This window comes from Rana temporaria (genome assembly GCF_905171775.1).
Source record: "Rana temporaria chromosome 3 unlocalized genomic scaffold, aRanTem1.1 chr3a, whole genome shotgun sequence".
NCBI lineage: Eukaryota > Metazoa > Chordata > Amphibia > Anura > Ranidae > Rana > Rana temporaria.
Genome location: NW_024404423.1, coordinates 270,529 through 293,991, shown reverse-complemented (window position 1 = coordinate 293,991; position 23,463 = coordinate 270,529). Strand labels below are relative to the sequence as shown.

Here is a 23,463-nt window from a genome sequence, read left to right as displayed (position 1 = left end):
AGTCACTTTGGGTGGGGGGCTGTGACGGAATTCACTTTGGGTGGGGGGCTGTGACGGGAGTCACTTTGGGTGGGGGGCTATAATAAGGGGTGAAGAAGTGGGGGTACATAACTGGTTTATAGACCGGATACATCCTAAATATAGAACCATTTATCCAACTGTCCATCCAGAGCCTCTGGTTTATAGACCGGATACATCCTAAATATAGAACCATTTATCCAACTGTCCATCCAGAGCCTCTGGTTTATAGACCGGATACGCCCTAAATATAGAGCCATTTATCGCACGGTATGCGCGGTTCTTGTCTGGGTGGCAGCCATGGCATCCTTCATAGTTCTAGAGTTGGAATAATTGTACCCACCCAAGGTCGGGAAGTATGTTTTCCGCGGGATCACCGGGTAAAAATACACAGAAAAATCTGAAATAAAACGAACTAACAAGCTGCATAATGAGGATTTGTTGTTGGGCTCCAGACTCCGAACTCGGGATTCATGTTTATTATCCATCTGTGCTTTGTAAATACGGAGAGTCATCAATTATTTCTGATCACCATGGTGACGAGATCAATAAAACCGGGGGGCGGGGTCACCACATCCTTAATCTAAAAGCTGGTCTCCCCTTCCAGATACGACGCGCCCCAAGAGGGACTACGAGGTGGACGGCAGAGACTATCACTTTGTCTCCTCGCGGGAGAAGATGGAGAAGGACATTCAGAGTCACAAGTTTATTGAAGCCGGACAGTATAATGGCCACCTATACGGGACGAGTGTGCAGAGCGTGCGCGAGGTGGCAGAGCAGGTAGTAGTAAAATAGCCAATCCGCTCACGTGTAGTACATGCTCTACTGCTAGATCTCCATCCCAGGAGGATCTCCCTCCTCACTCCTCATTCCTACATCTCCATCCCAGGGGGATCTCCCTCCTCATTCCTACATCTCCATCCCAGGAGGATCTCCCTCCTCATTCCTACATCTCCATCCCAGGAGGATCTCCCTCTACACTCCTCATTCCTACATCTCCATCCCAGGAGGATCTCCCTCCTCATTCCTACATCTCCATCCCAGGAGGATCTCCCTCTACACTCCTCATTCCTACATCTCCACCCCAGGAGGATCTCCCTCTACACTCCTCATTCCTACATCTCCATCCCAGGAGGATCTCCCTCCTCATTCCTACATCTCCATCCCAGGAGTATCTCCCTCCTCACTCCTACATCTCCATCCCAGGGGGATCTCCCTCTACACTCCTCATTCCTACATCTCCACCCCAGGAGGATCTCCCTCTACACTCCTCATTCCTACATCTCCACCCCAGGAGGATCTCCCTCTACACTCCTCATTCCTACATCTCCATCCCAGGAGGATCTCCCTCCTCATTCCTACATCTCCATCCCAGGAGGATCTCCCTCCTCACTCCTCATTCCTACATCTCCATCCCAGGAGGATCTCCCTCTACACTCCTCATTCCTACATCTCCATCCCAGGAGGATCTCACTCCTCATTCCTACATCTCCATCCCAGGAGGATCTCCCTCTACACTCCTCATTCCTACATCTCCACCCCAGGAGGATCTCCCTCTACACTCCTCATTCCTACATCTCCATCCCAGGAGGATCTCCCTCCTCATTCCTACATCTCCATCCCAGGAGGATCTCCCTCCTCACTCCTCATTCCTACATCTCCATCCCAGGAGGATCTCCCTCCTCACTCCTCATTCCTACATCTCCATCCCAGGAGGATCTCCCTCCTCACTCCTCATTCCTACATCTCCATCCCAGGAGGATCTCCCTCTACACTCCTCATTCCTACATCTCCATCCCAGGAGGATCTCCCTCTACACTCCTCATTCCTACATCTCCATCCCAGGAGTATCTCCCTCCTCATTCCTACATCTTCATACTGTCATTATCTCCCTCCTCTTCCTCTACACTCCTCATTCCTTCATCTTCATACTGTCAGAATCTCCCTCCTCTTCCTCTACACTCCTCATTCCTTCATCTTCATACTGTCAGTATCTCCCTCCTCTTCCTCTACACTCCTCATTCCTTCATCTTCATACTGTCAGTATCTCCCTCCTCTTCCTCTACACTCCTCATTCCTTCATCTTCATACTGTCAGTATCTCCCTCCTCTTCCTCTACACTCCTCATTCCTTCATCTTCATACTGTCAGTATCTCCCTCCTCTTCCTCTACACTCCTCATTCCTTCATCTTCATACTGTCAGTATCTCCCTCCTCTTCCTCTACACTCCTCATTGTTCTTTTTCCATCCTGTGAGTATCTGACTCCTATTCCTATTGTGTTCAATTTCGATCAATGTGGGAGGGGTTACCTTCTGTGTCACTTCCTGTCTATTAGGAAGTGGGAGGGGTTACCTTCTGTGTCACTTCCTGTCCATTAGGAAGTGGGAGGGGTTACCTTCTGTGTCACTTCCTGTCCATTAGGAAAACAGTTGTCACCAAACCAAGTGTTCCCATTGGAAGATTTGTTCTCTATTCCTGGTTTGGTGACAACTCAGAAATATTGGATTTGTTCTTTCTTCAGACTCGATGACAATGGTCACCAGGGACACAGACAGCAATAAAAACCTGACAGGAGTTCTGCTTCCTCTCCAATCCATGTAGTGTGATGTAGTTCTGCTTTGGCCGCGGTCCTGACTTCCCTAATTCTCTCCTCAGGGCAAGCACTGCATCCTCGATGTTTCCGCCAACGCCGTCCGACGTCTTCAGGCAGCTCAACTACAACCTATTGCTATTTTTATACGTCCAAAATCCCTGGAGAACATTTTGTAAGAACCTTCGAGTGTTTGTCTCTTGTCAGTTTTCTTTGTTCATCTTATTTCTGCAGATTGGATTCCGAGTTCTGGATTTTATCCAAACTGAGGAAGAATTGGAGCAAAAGGGACGACCTTAGATAATTCAATATATTCTAAATACGAGCTTCCCGAATATTCCATTCCAAAACCCTACATTCCTCCCCAGACTAGAGAACGAGAAGTCCTGATTATCTCCAGAATGATGAAGGATGAGGGTCGGGTTCTGATTATCTCCAGAATGATGAAGGATGAGGGTCGGGTTCTGATTATCTCCAGAATGATGAAGGATGAGGGTCGGGTTCTGATTATCTCCAGACTAGAGAACGAGGAGTCAGGTCCTGATTATCTCCAGAATGATGAAGGATGAGGGGTCGGGTTCTGATTATCTCCAGAATGATGTAGGATGAGGGTCGGGTTCTGATTATCTCCAGAATGATGTAGGATGAGGAGTCGGGTTCTGATTATCTCCAGAATGATGTAGGATGAGGGTCGGGTTCTGATTATCTCCAGAATGATGAAGGATGAGGAGTCGGGTTCTGATTATCTCCAGACTCTTGTAGGATGAGGGGTCGGGTTCTGATTATCTCCAGAATGATGAAGGATGAGGGTCGGGTTCTGATTATCTCCAGAATGATGAAGGATGAGGAGTCGGGTTCTGATTATCTCCAGACTCTTGTAGGATGAGGGTCGGGTTCTGATTATCTCCAGAATGATGAAGGATGAGGAGTCGGGTTCTGATTATCTCCAGACTCTTGTAGGATGAGGGTCGGGTTCTGATTATCTCCAGACTAGAGAACGAGGAGTCCTGATTATCTCCAGAATGATGTGGGATGTGAGGGGTCAGGTCCTGATTATCTCCAGAATGATGTAGGATGAGGGTCGGGTTCTGATTATCTCCAGACTCTTGTAGGATGAGGGTCGGGTTCTGATTATCTTCAGACTCTTGTAGGATGAGAGTCGGGTTCTGATTATCTCCAGACTCTTGTAGGATGAGGGTCAGGTTCTGATTATCTCCAGACTCTTGTAGGATGAGGGTCGGGTTCTGATTATCTCCAGACTCTTGTAGGATGAGGGGTCAGGTTCTGATTATCTCCAGACTCTTGTAGGATGAGGGTCGGGTTCTGATTATCTCCAGAATGATGAAGGATGAGGGTCGGGTTCTGATTATCTCCAGAATGATGAAGGATGAGGGGTCGGGTTCTGATTATCTCCAGAATGATGTAGGATGAGGGTCGGGTTCTGATTATCTCCAGAATGATGTAGGATGAGGAGTCGGGTTCTGATTATCTCCAGAATGATGTAGGATGAGGGTCGGGTTCTGATTATCTCCAGAATGATGAAGGATGAGGAGTCGGGTTCTGATTATCTCCAGACTCTTGTAGGATGAGGGGTCGGGTTCTGATTATCTCCAGAATGATGAAGGATGAGGGTCGGGTTCTGATTATCTCCAGAATGATGAAGGATGAGGAGTCGGGTTCTGATTATCTCCAGACTCTTGTAGGATGAGGGTCGGGTTCTGATTATCTCCAGAATGATGAAGGATGAGGAGTCGGGTTCTGATTATCTCCAGACTCTTGTAGGATGAGGGTCGGGTTCTGATTATCTCCAGACTAGAGAACGAGGAGTCCTGATTATCTCCAGAATGATGTGGGATGTGAGGGGTCAGGTCCTGATTATCTCCAGAATGATGTAGGATGAGGGTCGGGTTCTGATTATCTTCAGACTCTTGTAGGATGAGAGTCGGGTTCTGATTATCTCCAGACTCTTGTAGGATGAGGGTCAGGTTCTGATTATCTCCAGACTCTTGTAGGATGAGGGTCGGGTTCTGATTATCTCCAGACTCTTGTAGGATGAGGGTCGGGTTCTGATTATCTCCAGACTCTTGTAGGATGAGGGTCGGGTTCTGATTATCTCCAGACTCTTGTAGGATGAGGGTCGGGTTCTGATTATCTCCAGAATGATGAAGGATGAGGGTCGGGTTCTGATTATCTCCAGAATGATGAAGGATGAGGGGTCGGGTTCTGATTATCTCCAGCTCTTGTAGGATGAGGGTCGGGTTCTGATTATCTCCAGACTCTTGTAGGATGAGGGTCGGGTTCTGATTATCTCCAGACTCTTGTAGGATGAGGGTCGGGTTCTGATTATCTCCAGACTCTTGTAGGATGAGGGTCGGGTTCTGATTATCTCCAGACTCTTGTAGGATGAGGGTCGGGTTCTGATTATCTCCAGAATGATGAAGGATGAGGGTCGGGTTCTGATTATCTCCAGAATGATGTAGGATGAGGGTCGGGGTTCTGATTATCTCCAGACTCTTGTAGGATGAGGGTCGGGTTCTGATTATCTCCAGACTCTTGTAGGATGAGGGTCGGGTTCTGATTATCTCCAGACTCTTGTAGGATGAGGGTCGGGTTCTGATTATCTCCAGAATGATGTAGGATGAGGGTCGGGTTCTGATTATCTCCAGACTCTTGTAGGATGAGGGACGGGTTCTGATTATCTCCAGACTCTTGTAGGATGAGGGTCGGGTTCTGATTATCTCCAGACTCTTGTAGGATGAGGGTCGGGTTCTGATTATCTCCAGAATGATGTGGGATGTGAGGGGTCAGGTTCTGATTATCTCCAGAATGATGTAGGATGAGGGTCGGGTTCTGATTATCTCCAGACTCTTGTAGGATGAGGGTCGGGTTCTGATTATCTCCAGACTCTTGTAGGATGAGGGTCGGTTCTGATTATCTCCAGACTCTTGTAGGATGAGGGTCGGGTTCTGATTATCTCCAGACTCTTGTAGGATGAGGGTCGGGTTCTGATTATCTCCAGACTCTTGTAGGATGAGGGTCGGGTTCTGATTATCTCCAGACTCTTGTAGGATGAGGGTCGGGTTCTGATTATCTCCAGACTCTTGTAGGATGAGGGTCGGGTTCTGATTATCTCCAGACTCTTGTAGGATGAGGGTCGGGTTCTGATTATCTCCAGAATGATGTAGGATGAGGGTCGGGTTCTGATTATCTCCAGAACGATTTAGGATGAGGGTCGGGTTCTGATTATCTCCAGACTCTTGTAGGATGAGGGTCGGGTTCTGATTATCTCCAGACTCTTGTAGGATGAGGGTCGGGTTCTGATTATCTCCAGAATGATGTAGGATGAGGTCGGGTTCTGATTATCTCCAGACTCTTGTAGGATGAGGGTCGGGTTCTGATTATCTCCAGACTCTTGTAGGATGAGGGTCAGGTTCTGATTATCTCCAGACTCTTGTAGGATGAGGGTCAGGTTCTGATTATCTCCAGACTCTTGTAGGATGAGGGTCGGGTTCTGATTATCTCCAGACTCTTGTAGGATGAGGGTCAGGTTCTGATTATCTCCAGAATGATGAAGGATGAGGGTTGGGTTCTGATTATCTCCAGAATGATGTGGGATGTGAGGGGTCAGGTTCTGATTATCTCCAGCTCTTGTAGGATGAGGGTCGGGTTCTGATTATCTCCAGACTCTTGTAGGATGAGGGTCGGGTTCTGATTATCTCCAGACTCTTGTAGGATGAGGGTCGGGTTCTGATTATCTCCAGACTCTTGTAGGATGAGGGTCGGGATCTGATTATCTCCAGACTCTTGTAGGATGAGGGTCGGGTTCTGATTATCTCCAGACTCTTGTAGGATGAGGGTCGGGTTCTGATTATCTCCAGAATGATGTAGGATGAGGGTCGGGTTCTGATTATCTCCAGAACGATTTAGGATGAGGGTCGGGTTCTGATTATCTCCAGACTCTTGTAGGATGAGGGTCGGGTTCTGATTATCTCCAGACTCTTGTAGGATGAGGGTCGGGTTCTGATTATCTCCAGAATGATGTAGGATGAGGGTCGGGTTCTGATTATCTCCAGACTCTTGTAGGATGAGGGTCGGGTTCTGATTATCTCCAGACTCTTGTAGGATGAGGGTCGGGTTCTGATTATCTCCAGACTCTTGTAGGATGATGGTCAGGTTCTGATTATCTCCAGACTCTTGTAGGATGAGGGTCAGGTCCTGATTATCTCCAGACTCTTGTAGGATGAGGGTCGGGTTCTGATTATCTCCAGACTCTTGTAGGATGAGGGTCAGGTTCTGATTATCTCCAGACTCTTGTAGGATGAGGGTCAGGTTCTGATTATCTCCAGACTCTTGTAGGATGAGGGTCGGGTTCTGATTATCTCCAGACTCTTGTAGGATGAGAGTCGGGTTCTGATTATCTCCAGACTCTTGTAGGATGAGGGTCAGGTTCTGATTATCTCCAGACTCTTGTAGGATGAGGGTCGGGTTCTGATTATCTCCAGACTCTTGTAGGATAAGGGGTCAGGTTCTGATTATCTCCAGAATGATGAAGGATGAGGGTTGGGTTCTGATTATCTCCAGAATGATGTGGGATGTGAGGGGTCAGGTTCTGATTATCTCCAGCTCTTGTAGGATGAGGGTCGGGTTCTGATTATCTCCAGACTCTTGTAGGATGAGGGTCGGGTTCTGATTATCTCCAGACTCTTGTAGGATGAGGGTCGGGTTCTGATTATCTCCAGACTCTTGTAGGATGAGGGTCGGGTTCTGATTATCTCCAGACTCTTGTAGGATGAGGGTCGGGTTCTGATTATCTCCAGAATGATGTAGGATGAGGGGTCGGGTTCTGATTATCTCCAGTCTCTTGTAGGATGAGGGTCGGGTTCTGATTATCTCCAGACTCTTGTAGGATGAGGGGTCGGGTTCTGATTATCTCCAGAATGATGAAGGATGAGGGTCGGGTTCTGATTATCTCCAGAATGATGTAGGATGAGGGACGGGTTCTGATTATCTCCAGACTCTTGTAGGATGAGGGTCGGGTTCTGATTATCTCCAGACTCTTGTAGGATGAGGGTCGGGTTCTGATTATCTCCAGAATGATGTGGGATGTGAGGGGTCAGGTTCTGATTATCTCCAGAATGATGTAGGATGAGGGTCGGGTTCTGATTATCTCCAGACTCTTGTAGGATGAGGGTCGGGTTCTGATTATCTCCAGACTCTTGTAGGATGAGGGTCGGTTCTGATTATCTCCAGACTCTTGTAGGATGAGGGTCGGGTTCTGATTATCTCCAGACTCTTGTAGGATGAGGGTCGGGTTCTGATTATCTCCAGACTCTTGTAGGATGAGGGTCGGGTTCTGATTATCTCCAGAATGATGTAGGATGAGGGTCGGGTTCTGATTATCTCCAGACTCTTGTAGGATGAGGGTCGGGTTCTGATTATCTCCAGACTCTTGTAGGATGATGGTCGGGTTCTGATTATCTCCAGACTCTTGTAGGATGAGGGTTGGGTTCTGATTATCTCCAGACTCTTGTAGGATGAGGGTCGGGTTCTGATTATCTCCAGACTCTTGTAGGATGAGGGTCGGGTTCTGATTATCTCCAGACTCTTGTAGGATGAGGGTCGGGTTCTGATTATCTCCAGAATGATGTAGGATGAGGGTCGGGTTCTGATTATCTCCAGACTCTTGTAGGATGAGGGTCGGGTTCTGATTATCTCCAGACTCTTGTAGGATGATGGTCGGGTTCTGATTATCTCCAGACTCTTGTAGGATGAGGGTCGGGTTCTGATTATCTCCAGAACGATTTAGGATGAGGGTCGGGTTCTGATTATCTCCAGACTCTTGTAGGATGAGGGTCGGGGTTCTGATTATCTCCAGACTCTTGTAGTATGAGGGTCGGGTTCTGATTATCTCCAGACTCTTGTAGGATGAGGGTCGGGTTCTGATTATCTCCAGACTCTTGTAGGATGAGGGTCGGGTTCTGATTATCTCCAGAATGATGTAGGATGAGGGTCGGGTTCTGATTATCTCCAGACTCTTGTAGGATGAGGGTCGGGTTCTGATTATCTCCAGACTCTTGTAGGATGAGGGTCGGGTTCTGATTATCTCCAGACTCTTGTAGGATGATGGTCGGGTTCTGATTATCTCCAGACTCTTGTAGGATGAGGGTCGGGTTCTGATTATCTCCAGAATGATGAAGGATGAGGGTCGGGTTCTGATTATCTCCAGACTCTTGTAGGATGATGGTCGGGTTCTGATTATCTCCAGACTCTTGTAGGATGAGGGTCGGGTTCTGATTATCTCCAGACTCTTGTAGGATGAGGGTCGGGTTCTGATTACCTCCAGACTCTTGTAGGATGAGGGTCGGGTTCTGATTATCTCCAGACTCTTGTAGGATGAGGGTCGGGTTCTGATTATCTCCAGACTCTTGTAGGATGAGGGTCGGGTTCTGATTGTCTCCAGACTCTTGTAGGATGAGGGTCGGGTTCTGATTACCTCCAGACTCTTGTAGGATGACGGGTCGGGTTCTGATTATCTCCAGAATGATGTAGGATGACGGGTCGGGTTCTGATTATCTCCAGAATGATGTGGGATGTGAGGGGTCGGGTTCTGATTATCTCCAGAATGATGAAGGATGAGGAGTCGGGTTCTGATTATCTCCAGACTCTTGTAGGATGAGGGGTCGGGTTCTGATTATCTCCAGACTCTTGTAGGATGAGGGTCGGGTTCTGATTATCTCCAGAATGATGTAGGATGACGGGTCGGGTTCTGAGTATCTGCAGACTCTTGTAGGATGAGGGTCGGGTTCTGATTATCTCCAGACTCTTGTAGGATGACGGGTCGGGTTCTGATTATCTCCAGACTCTTGTAGGATGAGGGTCGGGTTCTGATTATCTCCAGACTCTTGTAGGATGAGGGCCGGGTTCTGATTATCTCCAGAATGATGTAGGATGACGGGTCGGGTTCTGATTATCTGCAGACTCTTGTAGGATGAGGGTCGGGTTCTGATTATCTCCAGACTCTTGTAGGATGAGGGTCGGGTTCTGATTATCTCCAGACTCTTGTAGGATGAGGGTCGGGTTCTGATTATCTCCAGACTCTTGTAGGATGAGGGTCGGGTTCTGATTATCTCCAGACTCTTGTAGGATGAGGGGTCGGGTTCTGATTATCTCCAGACTCTTGTAGGATGAGGGTCGGGTTCTGATTATCTCCAGACTCTTGTAGGATGAGGGTCGGGTTCTGATTATCTCCAGACTCTTGTAGGATGAGGGTCGGGTTCTGATTACCTCCAGACTCTTGTAGGATGAGGGTCGGGTTCTGATTACCTCCAGACTCTTGTAGGATGAGGGTCGGGTTCTGATTATCTCCAGAATGATGTAGGATGAGGGTCGGGTTCTGATTATCTCCAGACTCTTGTAGGATGAGGGCCGGGTTCTGATTATCTCCAGACTCTTGTAGGATGAGGGTCGGGTTCTGATTATCTCCAGACTCTTGTAGGATGAGGGTCGGGTTCTGATTATCTCCAGACTCTTGTAGGATGAGGGTCGGGTTCTGATTATCTCCAGACTCTTGTAGGATGAGGGTCGGGTTCTGATTATCTCCAGACTCTTGTAGGATGAGGGTCGGGTTCTGATTATCTCCAGACTCTTGTAGGATGAGGGACGGGTTCTGATTATCTCCAGACTCTTGTAGGATGAGGGTCGGGGTTCTGATTATCTCCAGACTCTTGTAGGATGAGGGTCGGGGTTCTGATTATCTCCAGACTCTTGTAGGATGAGGGTCGGGTTCTGATTATCTCCAGACTCTTGTAGGATGAGGGTCGGTTCTGATTATCTCCAGACTCTTGTAGGATGAGGGTCGGGTTCTGATTATCTCCAGACTCTTGTAGGATGAGGGTCGGGTTCTGATTATCTCCAGACTCTTGTAGGATGAGGGTCGGGTTCTGATTATCTCCAGAATGATGTAGGATGAGGGTCGGGTTCTGATTATCTCCAGACTCTTGTAGGATGAGGGTCGGGTTCTGATTATCTCCAGACTCTTGTAGGATGATGGTCGGGTTCTGATTATCTCCAGACTCTTGTAGGATGAGGGTTGGGTTCTGATTATCTCCAGACTCTTGTAGGATGAGGGTCGGGTTCTGATTATCTCCAGACTCTTGTAGGATGAGGGTCGGGTTCTGATTATCTCCAGACTCTTGTAGGATGAGGGTCGGGTTCTGATTATCTCCAGAATGATGTAGGATGAGGGTCGGGTTCTGATTATCTCCAGACTCTTGTAGGATGAGGGTTGGGTTCTGATTATCTCCAGACTCTTGTAGGATGATGGTCGGGTTCTGATTATCTCCAGACTCTTGTAGGATGAGGGTCGGGTTCTGATTATCTCCAGAACGATTTAGGTTGAGGGTCGGGTTCTGATTATCTCCAGACTCTTGTAGGATGAGGGTCGGGGTTCTGATTATCTCCAGACTCTTGTAGGATGAGGGTCGGGTTCTGATTATCTCCAGACTCTTGTAGGATGAGGGTCGGGTTCTGATTATCTCCAGAATGATGTAGGATGAGGGTCGGTTCTGATTATCTCCAGACTCTTGTAGGATGAGGGTCGGGTTCTGATTATCTCCAGACTCTTGTAGGATGAGGGTCGGGTTCTGATTATCTCCAGACTCTTGTAGGATGATGGTCGGGTTCTGATTATCTCCAGACTCTTGTAGGATGAGGGTCGGGTTCTGATTATCTCCAGACTCTTGTAGGATGAGGGTCGGGTTCTGATTATCTCCAGAATGATGAAGGATGAGGGGTCGGGTTCTGATTATCTCCAGACTCTTGTAGGATGATGGTCGGGTTCTGATTATCTCCAGACTCTTGTAGGATGAGGGTCGGGTTCTGATTATCTCCAGACTCTTGTAGGATGAGGGTCGGGTTCTGATTACCTCCAGACTCTTGTAGGATGAGGGTCGGGTTCTGATTATCTCCAGACTCTTGTAGGATGAGGGTCGGGTTCTGATTATCTCCAGACTCTTGTAGGATGAGGGTCGGGTTCTGATTATCTCCAGACTCTTGTAGGATGAGGGTCGGGTTCTGATTACCTCCAGACTCTTGTAGGATGACGGGTCGGGTTCTGATTATCTCCAGAATGATGTAGGATGACGGGTCGGGTTCTGATTATCTCCAGAATGATGTGGGATGTGAGGGGTCGGGTTCTGATTATCTCCAGACTCTTGTAGGATGAGGGTCGGGTTCTGATTATCTCCAGACTCTTGTAGGATGATGGTCGGGTTCTGATTATCTCCAGACTCTTGTAGGATGAGGGTCGGGTTCTGATTATCTCCAGAACGATTTAGGATGAGGGTCGGGTTCTGATTATCTCCAGACTCTTGTAGGATGAGGGTCGGGGTTCTGATTATCTCCAGACTCTTGTAGGATGAGGGTCGGGTTCTGATTATCTCCAGACTCTTGTAGGATGAGGGTCGGGTTCTGATTATCTCCAGAATGATGTAGGATGAGGGTCGGGTTCTGATTACCTCCAGACTCTTGTAGGATGAGGGTCGGGTTCTGATTATCTCCAGACTCTTGTAGGATGAGGGGTCGGGTTCTGATTATCTCCAGACTCTTGTAGGATGAGGGTCGGGTTCTGATTATCTCCAGACTCTTGTAGGATGAGGGTCGGGTTCTGATTATCTCCAGACTCTTGTAGGATGAGGGTCGGGTTCTGATTATCTCCAGAATGATGAAGGATGAGGGGTCGGGTTCTGATTATCTCCAGACTCTTGTAGGATGATGGTCGGGTTCTGATTATCTCCAGACTCTTGTAGGATGAGGGTCGGGTTCTGATTATCTCCAGACTCTTGTAGGATGAGGGTCGGGGTTCTGATTATCTCCAGACTCTTGTAGGATGAGGGTCGGGTTCTGATTATCTCCAGACTCTTGTAGGATGAGGGTCGGGTTCTGATTATCTCCAGAATGATGTAGGATGAGGGTCGGGTTCTGATTATCTCCAGACTCTTGTAGGATGATGGTCGGGTTCTGATTATCTCCAGACTCTTGTAGGATGAGGGTCGGGTTCTGATTATCTCCAGAATGATGAAGGATGAGGGGTCGGGTTCTGATTATCTCCAGACTCTTGTAGGATGATGGTCGGGTTCTGATTATCTCCAGACTCTTGTAGGATGAGGGTCGGGTTCTGATTATCTCCAGACTCTTGTAGGATGAGGGTCGGGTTCTGATTATCTCCAGACTCTTGTAGGATGAGGGTCGGGTTCTGATTATCTCCAGAATGATGTAGGATGACGGGTCGGGTTCTGATTATCTCCAGACTCTTGTAGGATGACGGGTCGGGTTCTGATTATCTCCAGAATGATGTAGGATGACGGGTCGGGTTCTGATTATCTCCAGAATGATGTGGGATGTGAGGGGTCGGGTTCTGATTATCTCCAGAATGATGAAGGATGAGGAGTCGGGTTCTGATTATCTCCAGACTCTTGTAGGATGAGGGGTCGGGTTCTGATTATCTCCAGACTCTTGTAGGATGAGGGTCGGGTTCTGATTATCTCCAGAATGATGTAGGATGACGGGTCGGGTTCTGATTATCTGCAGACTCTTGTAGGATGAGGGTCGGGTTCTGATTATCTCCAGACTCTTGTAGGATGACGGGTCGGGTTCTGATTATCTCCAGACTCTTGTAGGATGAGGGTCGGGTTCTGATTATCTCCAGACTCTTGTAGGATGAGGGCCGGGTTCTGATTATCTCCAGAATGATGTAGGATGACGGGTCGGGTTCTGATTATCTGCAGACTCTTGTAGGATGAGGGTCGGGTTCTGATTATCTCCAGACTCTTGTAGGATGAGGGTCGGGTTCTGATTATCTCCAGACTCTTGTAGGATGAGGGTCGGGTTCTGATTATCTCCAGACTCTTGTAGGATGAGGGTCGGGTTCTGATTATCTCCAGACTCTTGTAGGATGAGGGGTCGGGTTCTGATTATCTCCAGACTCTTGTAGGATGAGGGTCGGGTTCTGATTATCTCCAGACTCTTGTAGGATGAGGGTCGGGTTCTGATTATCTCCAGACTCTTGTAGGATGAGGGTCGGGTTCTGATTACCTCCAGACTCTTGTAGGATGAGGGTCGGGTTCTGATTACCTCCAGACTCTTGTAGGATGAGGGTCGGGTTCTGATTATCTCCAGAATGATGTAGGATGAGGGTCGGGTTCTGATTATCTCCAGACTCTTGTAGGATGAGGGCCGGGTTCTGATTATCTCCAGACTCTTGTAGGATGAGGGTCGGGTTCTGATTATCTCCAGACTCTTGTAGGATGAGGGTCGGGTTCTGATTATCTCCAGACTCTTGTAGGATGAGGGTCGGGTTCTGATTATCTCCAGACTCTTGTAGGATGAGGGTCGGGTTCTGATTATCTCCAGACTCTTGTAGGATGAGGGTCGGGTTCTGATTATCTCCAGACTCTTGTAGGATGAGGGACGGGTTCTGATTATCTCCAGACTCTTGTAGGATGAGGGTCGGGGTTCTGATTATCTCCAGACTCTTGTAGGATGAGGGTCGGGGTTCTGATTATCTCCAGACTCTTGTAGGATGAGGGTCGGGTTCTGATTATCTCCAGAATGATGTAGGATGAGGGTCGGGGTTCTGATTATCTCCAGACTCTTGTAGGATGAGGGTCGGGTTCTGATTATCTCCAGAATGATGTGGGATGAGGGTCGGGTTCTGATTATCTCCAGACTCTTGTAGGATGAGGGTCGGGTTCTGATTATCTCTAGACTCTTGTAGGATGAGGGTCGGGTTCTGATTATCTCCAGACTCTTGTAGGATGAGGGTCGGGTTCTGATTATCTCCAGACTCTTGTAGGATGAGGGTCGGGTTCTGATTATCTCCAGACTCTTGTAGGATGAGGGTCGGGTTCTGATTATCTCCAGATTCTTGTAGGATGAGGGTCGGGTTCTGATTATCTCCAGACTCTTGTAGGATGAGGGTCGGGTTCTGATTATCTCCAGACTCTTGTAGGATGAGGGTCGGGTTCTGATTATCTCCAGAATGATGAAGGATGAGGGTCGGGTTCTGATTATCTCCAGACTCTTGTAGGATGAGGGTCGGGTTCTGATTATCTCCAGACTCTTGTAGGATGAGGGTCGGGTTCTGATTATCTCCAGAATGATGTAGGATGAGGAGTCGGGTTCTGATTATCTCCAGACTCTTGTAGGATGAGGGTCGGGTTCTGATTATCTCCAGACTCTTGTAGGATGTTGTGACGGTATCGGTATGATATCCCCGTCAAGCATTCCCTCCTCTCCATACAAGAACATCACAGGATTCCCCACACATGAGTCAAGACTGGATGCTGGAACCAAGACACTTTATTGACACAAAAACTCAGCTTATATGTGGTTACAGCCTGTTAGGAACGCCCCCCTCACACAGTGGGGTTTCCCATACAGATTATAGGAGACAAGTCGGAGCCGACCATGCAGACACGTTTCTTTAGATAAAGACATCAGGGGAGTTAATTAATACACTGAAGCAATCAGAATAATTAACATACTACTTCTCTAATCATTTAGCCTGATGATACAATACACATCTTTTAAGGGTAAACACAGATCTTCTTTACACAACACAATAGATCAATTAACGTTTAGAATAGTGAGGGGACATTAGCACGTCAATAACCGGTCAGAGGAATGAATCACACATGAAATTCCTTTCTACCTCTACAGACATGGCTAGCAGGGAGCAGTAAACTGAGACATATAGGCAAATGTATCACAATGGCCCCCCTTTTGCTCCCTGCTCCGGCAAACCCGGTTGGACCTTCCCTGGTCCAGTAGGGTTGACGGGTTCAGAGCTTTTAGTCCGAGGTTAACTCCGTTTAGCATGACTGACCTCCCTTGGCAACTGCTTCAGACTCAGGTATGTCACCGGGTCGTCAGATCACACGCCGGTCAGTCCCCGAGTCTTTGTGCGATCTGCAAAGTCACCAGAAGTCAGTGTGAAGACAGCGAATGGGTCTGTGCGCCGCCATCTAGGTGTCCCGCTATGGGAGGGGGCAGGTTATGGCTCTGAAGTGACAATCACAGGAGATTCATAAAAAAAAAAGTTATATTTGTTGAAATGCTGTAGCACTGGTGCTCAGAGTCCGGGGGGGGGGGAGGGGAATCAGAGCCCCATAAGATCAGCCACCCCCTGCTCCCTCCGCAGCCGCCGGTTCTCCTCTTTGAGCTTCTCCAGCTCCATCTCCAGTTCATGGAGCCTGGGGGGGTCAGCCCGCTGTGACCTCAGGTGGTTGTTCTCCTCCTCCATGCGGCTTATGCACTCCTCCAGCTCTATGTACTCACGGATCAGATCCTGCTTGCTCATGTCCTGCAGGCTCTCCACGTGGTCCTTCATCATCAGGAACTGGGTGGTGGTGTAAGGGGCCACCGGTGGGCCCTTGGCGAACATCTCGGCCCGCATCTGGGGCGCCCGCTGCGATTCCATCTCCTCCAGTCGCTTCTTCTCCTCCCAGGTCCGCTGGTTATATGACTTCCAGGACCTCTTCTTCTTGGAGGGTAGCTGGCGGTGCCTCTTTCTGCCCAACTCCCTCCGGCTCATGGTGGTCGCCCATGACCAGCTGACAATGGTGTTCCCTGTTGTCCGTAATAACAGATTGTACCATGAGGGCTTCGTAAGGGGTGCCCAATGGTTCTTCCTGACCCAGCTCCTGGGGATCCCAAGCCGAGTCTACACAATGGGCTGCTGCTGGTGGGCGGTACCCAGGTTGAGACCAATTTGACCTGGTGTTGTCATTCATGGGGCAATTCTGCTTGAAGTGACCCAACTGTTTGCACCGGAAGCAGCGTTGTTTGTTGTCCTCCTGGCGTGGGTAGCGAGGGCTAGATGTCATCGGTCTGTTAGGCGGTTGGTATCTAGCGGCTGGTGGGTGTGAGGGCGCCGTTGGTTGTGGAGGTTGTACCCGTGGTGTGACCTGGTTTGTCTTGCGAGTATCCGCATATTCATCCGCCAACTTCGCGGCCTCTGGTAGAGTCATGGGCCTGCGATCTCTCACCCAATCTTTGATATCCGTCTGGATGTGATTGTAAAATTGCTCCAGGAGCATTAGTTGCAAAATGTCCTCTGCGGTCCTCTGGCCTGGCTGCTGTTAACCCAGTTAGAGGCCGACAGGGACAGCTGGCATGCCCATTCTGCGTAAGAGTCTTTCGTGGTTTTGCGTGAGTCCCTGAACTTCTGTCGGTGGGACTCTGGGGTTACTGCATAACGAGCCAGGAGCGCTTCTTTAACCCTGGCGTAGCTATGGATATCCTGATCTGGCACGGTCCGGAAAGCATCAGAAGCTTTGCCTGACAGTTTGCCTGACAATATTGCAACCCACTCTCCTCTAGCTATTCGGTGCAGGTTACATTGTCGCTCAAAATCCGCCAGGTAGTTATCAATCTCACAGTCCTTTTCATCAAAAGCTTTAAAAGCGCTAAACGGAATCTTCCTTGCGTCTGCTGTGCTGTACTCACTGTTCGTAGAAGGTGCGGCTGCTTGTTGGACTGCTGCCAGTTTTAACTGTAGCTCTGCGTCTCTTATTTGTTTATCCTTCTGTAGTTCTGCGTCTCTTATTTGTTTAGCCTTCTGTAGTTCTGCGTCCCTTATTTGTTTATCCTTCTGTAGTTCTGCGTCCCTTATTTGTTTATCCTTCTGTAGTTCTGCGTCTCTTATTTGTTTATCCTTCTGTAGTTCTGCGTCTCTTATTTGTTTAGCCTCCTGTAGCTCTGCGTCCCTTATTTGTTTAGCCTTCTGTAGCTCTGCGTCTCTTATTTCTTTATCCTTCTGTAGTTCTGCGTCCCTTATTTCTTTAGCCTCCTGTAGTTCTGCGTCCCTTATTTCTTTAGCCTCCTGTAGTTCTGCGTCCCTTATTTCTTTAGCCTCCTGTAGCTCTGCGTCTCTTATTTGTTTGGCCTCCTCCGCTAACAGGTCCATCACTTTCAGCACCACATCCGGCGTTGGGTTCGGGCCGAACCACGCTAGCTTCTCTCTCATTAGCTTGTTGGCTGGTGATTCCTCTTCCTGAATCACTGGTGTCTCCATCTCTTGTACTGCTGGCGTTGCTGCAATCACGTTCTCCTGGTCTAGCTCCATTAATTCTGCTATGATGACCCGCTCGGTTTTGTTGCTAGCAATCCTTCCACAAACTTCCAGTAGTTCTTCCAGTGTCTGCTTGGAATCCGGGTGTAAAGGAGAGTAGAAGGGAAGATCCCGCTGCTGCCAACCAATTTGTGACGGTATCGGTATGATATCCCCGCCAAGCATTCCCTCCTCTCCATACAAGAACATCACAGGATTCCCCACACATGAGTCAAGACTGGATGCTGGAACCAAGACACTTTATTGACACAAAAACTCAGCTTATATGTGGTTACAGCCTGTTAGGAACGCCCCCCTCACACAGTGGGGTTTCCCATACAGATTATAGGAGACAAGTCGGAGCCGACCATGCAGACACGTTTCTTTAGATAAAGACATCAGGGGAGTTAATTACTACACTGAAGCAATCAGAATAATTAACATACTACTTCTCTAATCATTTAGCCTGATGATACAATACACATCTTTTAAGGGTAAACACAGATCTTCTTCACACAACACAATAGATCAATTAACGTTTAGAATAGTGAGGGGACATTAGCACGTCAATAACCTGTCAGAGGAATGAATCACACATGAAATTCCTTTCTACCTCTACAGACATGGCTAGCAGGGAGCAGTAAACTGAGACATATAGGCAAATGTATCACAGGTGTACCTCAGGTTTAGATGTGAAGGATGCTCCTTAGGGGCTCTGTCACACGGGCCAGTTTTTTAGGCGGACCTGAACGGGCGCTCCGTGATCCTCTATGGAGCCGCGGATGTCAGCGGTGACACGCCCCCTGACATCCGACCCGCTCCGATCCGCCAAAGTGTGACGGAGGAAAAATACCTACTTTTCCATCTGTCTGGCGGATCGGATCGGGTGAGCACGGACAGACGGTCCCCCCATAGGGGAGAGCGGAGAAAGACAGGGCGGTCCCTATACAGTGTGCGGGGATCGCTCTGTCATCCGCCGGCTCAGCGGGGATCAACGGAGCGACCCCCGCTGAGCAAGCGGAGGTTCACATTACTGATCTGCCCCGTGTGAAAGGGGCCTAAGCCTCGTACACACAATCGCACTTCCATCTGACTTTTCCGTGGATTTTGGTCTGAAGGGCGTTGTCCGTGAACTTGTTCTGCATTCACACGGCAGAACATTTTCAGCCAACATTCACCAAATCATGTGGTTTTTCAGCTCTTTACCGCCACCCTTTGGGCAACTTCTGCTATTGTTGTCTAATGTTTAGCATTGGTTCCGAGCATGCGTGTTTGGACTTTAGTCCGATGGACTTGTGTACACACGATCGGATGATCCTCCATTGGACATTTGTTGTCGGAAAGTTTTAGAGCATGCGCAGCGAACATTTGTCCCTTGAAAAAACAAAAACCATTGTCCGATGGAGCGATCAGACGATCGGATTGTTTGATAAAGTCACAGCTAGTTCCCTTTTCTTTGTCTTTTGTTTAGCCGAGTCTGAGCTCAGCAATTTCTGTTGGTTATTTAAATGAATTATCTGATGGGAAGGCCTGAAGTAGCTCCAGAGCTTCTCTCTGTCTCCTTTTTCTGTCTCCCTCTTCTCTGTCTCCCTTCTTCTCTGTCTCCCTTCTTCTCTGTCTCCCCTCTTCTCTGTCTCCCTTCTTCTCTGTCTCCCTTCTTCTCTGTCTCCCTCTTCTCTGTCTCCCTCTTCTCTGTCTCCCTTCTTCTCTGTTTCCCTTCTTCTCTGTCTCCCTTCTTCTCTGTCTCCCTCTTCTCTGTCTCCCACTTCTCTGTCTCCCTTTTCTCTGTCTCCCTTTTCTCTGTCTCCCTCTTCTGTCTCCCTCTTCTGTCTCCCTCTTCTCTGTCTCCCTCTTCTCTGTCTCCCTCTTATGTCTGTCTCCCTCTTCTCTGTCTCCCTTCTTCTCTGTCTCCCTTCTTCTATGTCTCCCTCTCCTCTGTCTCCTTCTTCTCTGTCTCCCTTCTTCTCTGTCTCCCTTCTTCTCTGTCTCCCTTCTTCTCTGTCTCCCTTCTTCTCTGTCTCCCTCTCCTCTGTCTCCTTCTTCTCTGTCTCCCTCTTCTCTGTCTCCCTTCTTCTCTGTCTCCCTTCTTCTCTGTCTCCCTTCTTCTCTGTCTCCCTTCTTCTCTGTCTCCCTCTTCTCTGTCTCCCTCTTCTCTGTCTCCCACTTCTCTGTCTCCCACTTCTCTGTCTCCCTCTTCTGTCTCCCTCTTCTGTCTCCCTCTTCTGTCTCCCTCTTCTCTGTTATGCTTCTTCTCTGTATCCTTCTTCTCTGTCTCCATCTTCTCTGTCTCCCCTCTTCTCTGTCTTCCCTCTTCTCTGTCTCCCCTCTTCTCTGTCTCCCCTCTTCTCTGTCTCCTTCTTCTCTGTTATGCTTCTTCTCTGTCTGCTTCTTCTCCGCCTCCCACTTCTCTGCCTCCCTCTTCTCTGTCTCCCCTCTTCTCTGTCTCCCCTCTTCTCTGTCTCCCCTCTTCTCTGTCTCCCCTCTTCTCTGTCTCCCCTCTTCTCTGTCTCCCCTCTTCTCTGCCTCCCTCTTCTCTGTCTCCCCTCTTCTGTCTCCCTCTTCTCTGTTATACTTCTTCTCTGTCTCCTTCTTCTCCGCCTCCCTCTTCTCTGCCTCCCTCTTCTCTGTGTCCCCTCTTCTCTGTCTCCCTTCTTCTCTGTCTCCCTTCTTCTCTGTCTCCCTTCTTCTCTGTCTCCCTTCTTCTTTGTCTCCCTCTTCTGTTATCCTTCTTTTCTGTCTCCCTCTTCTGTTATCCCTCTTCTCTGTCTCTTTCTTCTCTGTCTCCCTTCTTCTCTGTCTCCCTTCTTATCTGTCTCCCTCTTATCTGTCTCCCTCTTATCTGTCTCCCTCTTATCTGTCTCCCTCTTCTCTGTCTCCTTCTCTGTCTCCCTCTTCTCTGTTATCCTTCTTCTCTGTCTCCTTCTTCTATGTCTCCCACTTCTCTGTCTCCCTCTTCTCTGTCTCCCTCTTCTCTGTCTCCCTCTTCTCTGTCTCCCTCTTCTCTGTCTCCTTTTTCTCTGTCTCCTTTTTCTCTGTCTCCTTTTTCTCTGTCTCCTTTTTCTCTGTCTCCTTTTTCTCTGTCTCCCTCTTCTCTGTCTCCCTCTTCTCTGTCTCCTTTTTCTCTGTCTCCTTTTTCTCTGTCTCCCTATTCTCTGTCTCCCTCTTCTGTCTCCCTCTTCTCTGTTATGCTTCTTCTCTGTCTCCTTCTTCTCTGTCTCCTTCTTCTCTGTCTCCCTCTTCTCTGTCTCCCTCTTCTCTGTCTCCCTCTTCTGTCTCCTTCTTCTCTGTCTCCTTCTTCTCTGTCTCCTTCTTCTCTGTCTCCTTCTCTGTCTCCTTCTTCTCTCTCCCTATTTTCTGTCTCCCTCTTCTCTGTCTCCCTTCTTCTCTGTCTCCCTTCTTCTCTGTCTCCCTTCTTCTCTGTCTCCCTCTTCTCTGTCTCCCTCTTCTCTGTCTCCGTCTTCTCTGTCTCCTTCTCTGTCTCCCTCTCTGTCTCCCTCTTATCTGTCTCCCTCTTCTCTGTCTCCTTCTCTGTCTCCCTCTTCTCTGTCTCCTTATTCTCTGTCTCCCTCTTCTCTGTCTCCTTATTCTCTGTCTCCCTCTTCTCTGTCTCCTTTTTCTCTATCTCCCTCTTCTCTGTCTCCTTTTTCTCTGTCTCCCTCTTCTCTGTCTCCTTATTCTCTGTCTCCCTCTTCTCTGTCTCCTTTTTTCTCTGTCTCCCTCTTCTCTGTCTCATTCTCTGTCTCCCCTCTTCTCTGTCTCCCCTCTTCTCTGTCTCCCCTCTTCTCTGTCTCCCCTCTTCTCTGTCTCTCTCTTCTCTGTCTCCCCTCTTCTCTGTCTCTTTCTTCTCTGTCTCTTTCTTCTCTGCCTCCCTCTTCTCTGTCTCCCTCTTCTCTGTCTCCCTCTTCTCCGTCTCCCCTCTTCTCCGTCTCCCCTCTTCTCCGTCTCCCTTCTTCTCCGTCTCCCTTCTTCTCCGCCTCCCTCTTGTCTGTCTTCTCTGTCTCCCTTCTTCTCCGTCTCCCTTATTCTCCGCCTCCCTCTTGTCTGTCTTCTCCGTCTCCCTTCTTCTCCGCCTCCCTCTTCTCTGTCTTCTCCGTCTCCCTTCTTCTCTGTCTCCCTTCTTCTCTGTCTCCCTCTTCTCTGTCTCCCTCTTCTCTGTCTCCCTCTTCTCTGTCTCCCTCTTCTCTGTCTCCCTTCTTCTCTGTCTCCCTTCTTCTCTGTCTCCCTTCTTCTCTGTCTCCCTTCTTCTCTGTCTCCCTCTTCTCTGTCTCCCCTCTTCTCTGTCTCCCCTCTTCTCTGTCTCCCCTCTTCTCTGTCTCCCCTCTTCTCTGTCTCCCCTCTTCTCTGTCTCCCCTCTTCTCTGTCTCCTCCTTCTCTGTCTCCCTCTTCTCTGTCTCCCTCTTCTCTGTCTCCCTCTTCTCTGTCTCCCTCTTCTCTGTGTCCTTCTTCTCTGTCTCCTTCTTCTCTGTCTCCCTCTTCTCTGTCTCCTTCTTCTCTGTCTCCCCTCTTCTCTGTCTCCCCTCTTCTCTGTCTCCCTCTTCTCTGTCTCCTTCTTCTCTGTCTCCTTCTTCTCTGTCTCCCCTCTTCTCTGTCTCCCTCTTCTCTGTCTCCTTTTTCTCTGTCTCCTTCTTCTCTGTCTCCCCTCTTCTCTGTCTCCCCTCTTCTCTGTCTCCCCTCTTCTCTGTCTCCCTCTTCTCTGTCTCCTTTTTCTCTGTCTCCTTCTTCTCTGTCTCCCCTCTTCTCTGTCTCCCCTCTTCTCTGTCTCCCCTCTTCTCTGTCTCCCTCTTCTCTGTCTCCTTTTTCTCTGTCTCCTTCTTCTCTGTCTCCCCTCTTCTCTGTCTCCCCTCTTCTCTGTCTCCCTCTTATCTGTCTCCCTCTTCTCTGTTATCCTTCTTCTCTGTCTCCCCTCTTCTCTGTCTCCCTTCTTCTCTGTCTCCTCCTTCTCTGTCTCCCTCTTCTCTGTCTCCCTCTTCTCTGTCTCCCTCTTCTCTGTCTCCCTCTTCTCTGTCTCCCTCTTCTCTGTCTCCCTCTTCTCTGTGTCCTTCTTCTCTGTCTCCTTCTTCTCTGTCTCCCTCTTCTCTGTCTCCCCTCTTCTCTGTCTCCCCTCTTCTCTGTCTCCTTCTTCTCTGTCTCCTTCTTCTCTGTCTCCTTCTTCTCTGTCTCCCCTCTTCTCTGTCTCCCTCTTCTCTGTCTCCCCTCTTCTCTGTCTCCCTCTTCTCTGTCTCCTTCTTCTCTCTCTCCTTCTCTGTCTCCCTCTTCTCTGTCTCCCTCTTCTCTGTTATGCTTCTTCTCTGTATCCTTCTTCTCTGTCTCCCTTCTTCTCTGTCTCCCCTCTTCTCTGTCTCCCCTCTTCTCTGTCTCCCTCTTATCTGTCTCCCTTCTTCTCTGTCTCCTTCTTCTCTGTCTCCCTCTTCTCTGTCTCCTTCTTCTCTGTCTCCCCTCTTCTCTGTCTCCCTCTTCTCTGTCTCCTTTTTCTCTGTCTCCTTTTTCTCTGTCTCCTTCTTCTCTGTCTCCCCTCTTCTCTGTCTCCCCTCTTCTCTGTCTCCTTCTTCTCTCTCTCCTTCTCTGTCTCCCTCTTCTCTGTCTACCTCTTTTCTGTTATGCTTCTTCTCTGTATCCTTCTTCTCTGTCTCCCCTCTTCTCTGTCTCCCTTCTTCTCTGTCTCCCTCTTCTGTTATCCCTCTTCTCTGTCTCTTTCTTCTCTGTCTCCCTCTTCTCTGTCTCCCTTCTTCTTTGTCTCCCTCTTCT

The 23,463-nt window shown here is 48.9% G+C and overlaps 1 protein-coding gene across 2 annotated transcripts in view; it reads left to right on the top strand.

The window, feature by feature from the left end:
* Positions 1 to 23,463, top strand: part of DLG4 (discs large MAGUK scaffold protein 4) — a 97,517-nt gene that overhangs the window by 56,642 nt on the left and 17,412 nt on the right. Inside the window, exons 16-17 of one of the 2 annotated variants that reach the window (XM_040334213.1) lie at positions 626 to 798; positions 2,675 to 2,784. In XM_040334213.1, coding sequence (XP_040190147.1) covers positions 626 to 798; positions 2,675 to 2,784 — 283 coding nt within the window. Of the gene's footprint in view, positions 1 to 625; positions 802 to 2,674; positions 2,785 to 23,463 lie in introns of both variants that reach the window. The other variant, XM_040334212.1, reaches the window with a different exon arrangement.